Genomic DNA, 6,947 nt, shown 5'->3' with positions numbered 1-6,947 from the left:
CAGTAACTCTTCCTTGTGTTAAACTAACTAGTCACTTTCAGCTACAGGTAAAAACAACTTAACTAGAAGACTACAATTGGTCAAAAGTGCTGATTATCTTGCCTTAATCTATAGTTTTGTACTATAGTAAACTTAAAATGATGTTTAAAATTGATTATATAACTTTCTGTGGGTTTCACGTTGTCCTCCACGTCAATAGTATAGCGTTTAAAAGCAGTACTGTTTACTAACCTTGTTTGAACAGCTAACTTAACCCTAGTTAACTATAGTAAATCAAAGACGTTACACTTTGCTCCACCTGTTCTCACAGAAACACGGTTTAAGTTCAGACACAAAGACGATTAGAAAAGCAAAAAGTGGGTTTCAGAAAGTTATATAAGTTATTCAAAACGACTAACTAGCTACAACAACAACGACGAAGAAATAAAACTATCAAAACTAACCTCGGTGACTAACTTTTCTTACCTGGCTGAGCAGAAGTTGTCAGGCGCAACCACGGCGACGGCTCGTTGCCTCGGTAACGGCTCGTTGCCACGGTAACGGCTCGTTGCCACAGTAACGCGCAGTAACTAAAGTTGAGCAGTGGAGCTGGTCTGTCTGCTGGAGAAGGTCAAGTATGCAGAGTTTACACTTCTCCTAACCTAACCTTTAACTAAACGGTTTTTTATGTAATGTAGCTTGTCACGACTACAAGAATAAACCAAAACCTCCACTAAAATCAAAAGTAGGGGAGGCCGGGGATGGTTGACACGTTCATTAAATCTCGATCACTGTTAAAAATGTTTCATAATTTGAGTGAGATTTTACTTTCAAGGTAATTTCCAGAATAAACCACTTGACATTGAGATGAGAGGACGTTTAATGTTTTTCATGTGAAAATGTAAATATCCAGCTCTTCAGTGTTTCTCTTCTGGACTTTTACACAATGGGTTTATAATAAAACATTCATTATCATTAAAAAAGTATGAGAGAGTGATATTTTAGGCAGGTTTTTCCTTAGCTGTGCTGCAACATGTGGTTATTATTCCCTTTGGGGTTGGTTGTCACATTTTTTATTTCCCCCATTAAAATAACATGGGGAAAACTCCATAGTGTGTGACTACTAACCCTTGAGACGGTTGTCACAAGTGCACAAGACATATTTTACAGCCCATATCTTTTGAACAGAATCAGCTTAAGGAGAGTAGGACCACTCCATTCCTACCTCACACTTTAGTCTACCATTATACATTAAAAGGGTTAAGGTTCAGTATACGATTTATGAGTAATTCAAAGGAAAGTAAAAAGTGTGACTACCAACCCCGTTCTCCCCTACAGCTTTTCATCTAATGTAGCTTGTCAAGACTAGGGTTAAAACCACAAACTCCACTAAAAGTAAATCATCTATTCATCCTTGGCTACACTTGAGTAATGTGTTGAATTTGCCATTTCTGTAAAGGTGAACTTTTTTTTCTGCTATGGGCTATAGAGTTTGAGCTGCTTCGACAACAGAAATAATTTGTCGTGTTTAGCTTTAGGTGGTTTTATACTTCACACAAACACACAAATCTACACATAAATTTGATGCAATACTATCCGACTGAACATCACAACTGATTGGCCTTGTAGACCTTTTCCAACACATACATTTTAATTGCCGCTGCAGGAAATGCATACCTAATTAATGTAATTTATGGTGGTGGCTTGCATGTAGGAAAAATAGACAGTAAGACATGCCCAAGTGCTCTAAGACTCGAGGAACAACTATTTTATTTATATATTCATGTTATTAATTGCATTTGATATTTCCCTGCTATGAAGTCAAGGTGTCTGCCATGAAACACCAAAAAGGTTTCAGTAAGAAGCAAAAACTTTCCCCAACATTTCACCTGTGTGTATGTATATAGAGTTTAAATTTGACCTCTTAGACACAATGTTCAATATACACCTACTCATCAGGAAGTCCAGTATGACCAAATCCATGAAGTCCACCAGTCTTGTGCCTTTGTCGTATGGTGGGGTCTTTTTTATTGTCGAACAGTAGTCTGGTTCTGTCTCCCATCTGAAATAAACAGACACTATTCTTGTTAGGTAAGGAGCACATGAAAAGAAAAGCAAGCCGGAGGACCTGACATCGATCACCCAAAAAGCATCTGTGGTTGATATGACTGGTAGTTTCCACCTCTCGCTGGTTATATTGTTAATGTTTTCCATAATCAATATTACATTTCTAGGGTTTCAATTGCTTCTTGCACAAAGGGCACATTCGCTTATTCAAAAAGCTTCCTTTCAGTTTGACTTAACTGAAAACAACAAGCATATTTCAAACAAATAGTGCATCGTTCCCTAATTCCACCAAGCTTGAGTTTAGTTTTTACTGATGCACAAAATAGCTCCTTTCCTTCAAAATCTGACCAACACCTGCAGCATTTATGGCAGTAGAAGCTGTCAATCTTGCACTATTCATGGCAATTCTGCGATACTGTCTCAAGACTCAAGTATTACATGAATTAATGATGATTTATTGATATTAAGATGCAACACAACTGCTCCCGTAGCTAAAAATTAAAAATTGATTGAACGATAATTTCCAAGGAGACACAAAGTTTGGGGCCATAATAAAACATTTAGCACTTTTAACACATTCTCATGTGGAGTTATAGTTTAGTTTTGGGAGTCCACTAAGATCATATGTGATATTCTATGGATCACTTTGTATGATACGGCACATTAGTTATTAAATACCCACTAACTTTGCCAGCTTGCTGCGGCTGTAGGAGCGTCTCCAGGGGGATCTCCATGACCTCCGAGTCGCCAGGGATAGATCAGGCAGCATGACAGCCAAGGAGGCCTCCAGGGCCCTGGGACGGCCACACACTGCATGCTCTGTTGAACAGTAGTACGAGCACTGGCCGTAGAAACAGACATTTCCCACTAGGGGGTGCCAGGAGCACACAGAGGAGAGGAGAGGAGAGGAGAGGAGAGGAGAGGAGAGGAGAGGAGAGGAGAGGAGAGGAGAGGAGAGGAGAGGAGAGGAGAGGAGAGGAGAGGAGAGGAGAGGAGAGGAGAGGAGAGGAGGAAAAATAATAATAAAGGGCAAATTAGGATGAAAGGAGTGTGGGTGTTGACTTGTGACTAGTGAGAATCAGCAGAACGGAAGAACATTAAAAGAGATTCATAACCAGTTGACATACGAGGCCATTTTAAGCGAGGGTAATGAATAATAGAGGAGTGCATGAGCAATACCAGGGGAGGTAAAAAAGGTGCGGGCCAGCTTTCGGTCGATAGTGACGTCTTTGATCTCCTTGACCACATCCACCTGCCTCCCAACTACAGGAGGAATTCTCCTGTAACCTAAAATCCTGTAGAGAGAGTGGAAGAAACATTTGAGATGAGGACAAAGACAAACAAGGAGAGACAGACAGAAAAGATTAAACTGTTAGAGGGAAGGGAGGAGAGAAGGAAATACATAATGTTGTGTAACAAGTAATATGTATTCATTGTGTGACTGTTTCATACAACATTTTGTTCTCATTATTGTGTGTTATATTGTAGTTTTCTAGATAACATAACACAAACGTAACTTGGTACCTGTCCAGGTGAAAAGCTGCAATTTCTGCATTGTGTCTCTCAAAGTCTGAGAAGTAATAGAGGTTATAATTGGTTTCTTCATCTCTCTCCTGCCTGTAAAGAAGGAGGCAAGGTAAAGTAAAGTAAATACATTCAGTAAATACATTCAGCAGTGATGTATTTACTACAAGTAAAGCTTCTTTTCTAAGCTTGGTTGCTCTGAACAAGAACACATAAGGCTCCCATCCCACACAACATGTGGCTAATATTTACTCAGACAATACATTTATAATTTCTCTGGAGGGCTGAAAAATCCCTCTTCTTTGACTCTTTTACAGCTTTTCTTTGTGTTTTGATAGATTATTTCAAGAGGATTTAAAGGATTCAGTCTTTCATGCATTTTATTCGCTCTCTATAATATGAGTAATGTTTTGGATTTGCCATTTGTGACTCACTTCATGGGTTTGAACATGGCTAGTCCATAGTTGGGAAATGACATCACCAGCTTCAATTGCGTCCCCCCAGACTTCTGCACTGAAAAACAGCACTGAGAACATTACCATAGCAACTAAGCACATAGTGCAGACACACACAACACACACACACACAATGCTGTGACCAAACAGAGTGCACATTAATGGCACACAAACACACACATATACACACATATACACACACACGCTCGCTCTCACACACACACACACACACACACACACACACACATAAAGCAAGATATAACACAGACACAGCATATGCATCATCACCAGCATATAACAGCTGAATCAATCTGTGGATACACCACCGTGTCCATCTCTAACTCTCTCACACACATACACACATGTTTTTATATATTTGGCAGTACATTGTATTACTTGCATTCATTCTCTTAAATTACACCCATACTATACTATGCAATGTGTCATACAAAGAAGGGATTTATCCTTAATGTAAGTTCCTGCATATCATTTATATCTTGTTTACCACAGATTTCAATACATTTTTATCTTTTTCTTTTGTTTTTTATCTGTAAGGGTTCTTTACTGCCAGGAGTTATATAGATCTAGCCACAACCCAGTGCAGAATACCTAAAATAAAGTACTGACTGTTCTTAAACCATTTTTGTTTACAGTCATGATTATGATCTTCTCTGTAAGGTAACTCTCTAAATAAAAATCAGAATTACAGAGTTAAAATCAATCATCAAGTATTTTTTCCTCATCTATTAATTTAATATTTTTATTTTTATTTTATTCCACCTGTCATAAAATGAGTCCGGATCTTTAAATGGTTACAGATGTAGAAATGTGAAGCTTTTTTGCTTTTATACAAAATACAATTTGTCAAGGTTTAGTGAGAATTCAACTATATACTATTCTGAAGTAACCTCCTGCCCCACCGCCCACATTTATGTTGATGTTTGTTAAGAAGGGCAACTTTCGAAATATGAAAAAAGACATTCTTCATCAAAAGCTGAATTCATAAGCATTTCCTCACATCAATACACTCAGGAGTTGTTCTGCTCCAGTTGTACAGATCTGGTGAACTTTAGATCGATATTGCAGTATAACTGACATTACTGAGTCATTTTGCTGACTTTATGACTCTTCTCCACTTATAATACTGTAACACTGCTTTTTACCATTTAACATTATCCAGTAACTGCTATATGGGGCCACAGTGACTGTTATTCAACCAAAAAGGTTATTTAGTTTTTCTTTTTCTGAGGTTGGTTTACCAATTGTAACCCAAGCCCTGATCTAATCATCAAACTTAAATTATAATTTTTAATGAAAAGGCCCAGTCAAAATGTCCTCGAACCAAAAAGTCCTCACAAAGACTTTAGAGGTCAGTCCTCACAACTTGAAATGAACTAGACCACATACACAAACGCACTGAAAGACACTACTGTCAAGGTGAAGTTGGTCTCATGGAACATACTGAACCTCCAAGGCCCCTCGAAAGCCTCTTCAAAGTAGCTTTCATTGAAGGGGGACATCAAAGTGAATCTGCATTTGAAAGTCTAACCCTAAAAGGTCAGCTGTACAGCATTCTCACAAAAACCAATTCAATTCTGCCTTTACTCTCCCTGCAGCCCACCCACCAGTGACTACCACAGGTTTGATCTGGAGTTAAAATTTGTTTCAGCTCTGAAAGATCTACTCCTTTTCACGTCGCTGTCTTTCAAGTGCAGAATACAGTCCTACAAAAGTCCTTAATACAATAATTGAATCAAGAAGTCCATTGGTTTTCCCTCTGACTAAATTTACTCAGATCTGGCCTCTACTTGAAGAACATCTGGCCTTTGCTTGTCTGACATCTCCTCTGTCATGCATCCGGTAACAAATACCAAATGACTATAAGGCTCTGACATTACTGTGGTGGAGTAACCAGGAAAGATAGCACAGACATATTGAAAACACAACTCAGAAGATACAGGTGTGTCAGACCTGCACTGACGATGCGGTGTGTGGCTAGCTGTTCGGTCAGATTCTTCATGTTGGGTTCATGATGGGGGTAGAGCTGCCAGCGGGAGATACTCAGGTGAAAGCGCAGCCAGGGGGGGTGGCTGGTACTGCTGCTGTTCCACCTGACATCCTCGTATCCCTCCACACTATCAGTCACCCTGGACAATTGATGCATTACCAAAAAGAAGATAAAATAAAGATAGTAGATGGTCCAATATACAGCACTGAAGATAGGAAGCGCCACTGGAAAATGCAAAGCAAATATAGCACTCAGATTTCTTATAACATCTTGAAACCTGTTGTCATGTTACAGGTTTGATTGGGTTGCATGCACATGCAGAGACACCACAGAAACCTACAGCAGAGGCAATGTGACACTTTGATGCAGAAGTATAAATCAGCTTTGGGTTTCCCTGCAGGTGAATCCATCTGGTGAAAATCTTACACGGCTATGTATATCTACACATATGGATGTACAGAGAAAGACTATTGTGTTTGCTTTCAAAAAAGGAGAAGACATGTAGTTTTGGGAATGCGTTGCAGGGATGATTAAAGATTATATTAAAGTGTCCATGAAATGGGAACTTATACATGTTACTTCCTGGAAATCAGTGCATTTCCAGTGTGACCCCATGCTGACATACTGTATGTATAACCAAAAAGTCATCACAGTATTTTGAGCACTCTGGCCTGTCTGCGTGTCCAGTTAAATTACAGTGCCATTTCTCCATAATGATAGCACATTGGATTAAATTATAGATTGATCCCCCACTAATGTCTGATGTTTTATGTTTTGGACCAACAAGGTGTTTCAACAGGATGTAATTCAGAGGAAACAATGTTCTTTCATTGGAGCATTAAAGCTGAATTTTTTATTTTTGCCACTTGTGGTAGTTGAACCAACAAAACATTATATATCTTACTTTTATCTTC

The 6,947-nt window shown here is 38.9% G+C and overlaps 1 protein-coding gene across 1 annotated transcript in view; it reads right to left on the bottom strand.

The window, feature by feature from the left end:
* The window catches only part of LOC133986627 (extracellular serine/threonine protein kinase FAM20C-like), a 36,387-nt gene that overhangs the window by 28,501 nt on the left and 939 nt on the right, over positions 1-6,947 (bottom strand). The window contains exons 3-8 of the mRNA XM_062426330.1: positions 5,997-6,172; positions 4,005-4,083; positions 3,571-3,663; positions 3,226-3,341; positions 2,733-2,913; positions 1,932-2,041 (exon numbers count right to left, since the gene is read on the bottom strand). Of these exons, the coding sequence (XP_062282314.1) occupies positions 1,932-2,041; positions 2,733-2,913; positions 3,226-3,341; positions 3,571-3,663; positions 4,005-4,083; positions 5,997-6,172 (755 nt within the window). The remainder of the gene's footprint in view (positions 1-1,931; positions 2,042-2,732; positions 2,914-3,225; positions 3,342-3,570; positions 3,664-4,004; positions 4,084-5,996; positions 6,173-6,947) is intronic.

Source organism: Scomber scombrus, chromosome 2 (genome assembly GCF_963691925.1).
Source record: "Scomber scombrus chromosome 2, fScoSco1.1, whole genome shotgun sequence".
Classification (NCBI taxonomy): Eukaryota; Metazoa; Chordata; class Actinopteri; order Scombriformes; family Scombridae; genus Scomber; species Scomber scombrus.
The sequence above is the reverse complement of the archived record's forward strand: the minus strand, read 5'-3'. Positions and strand labels throughout refer to the sequence as shown.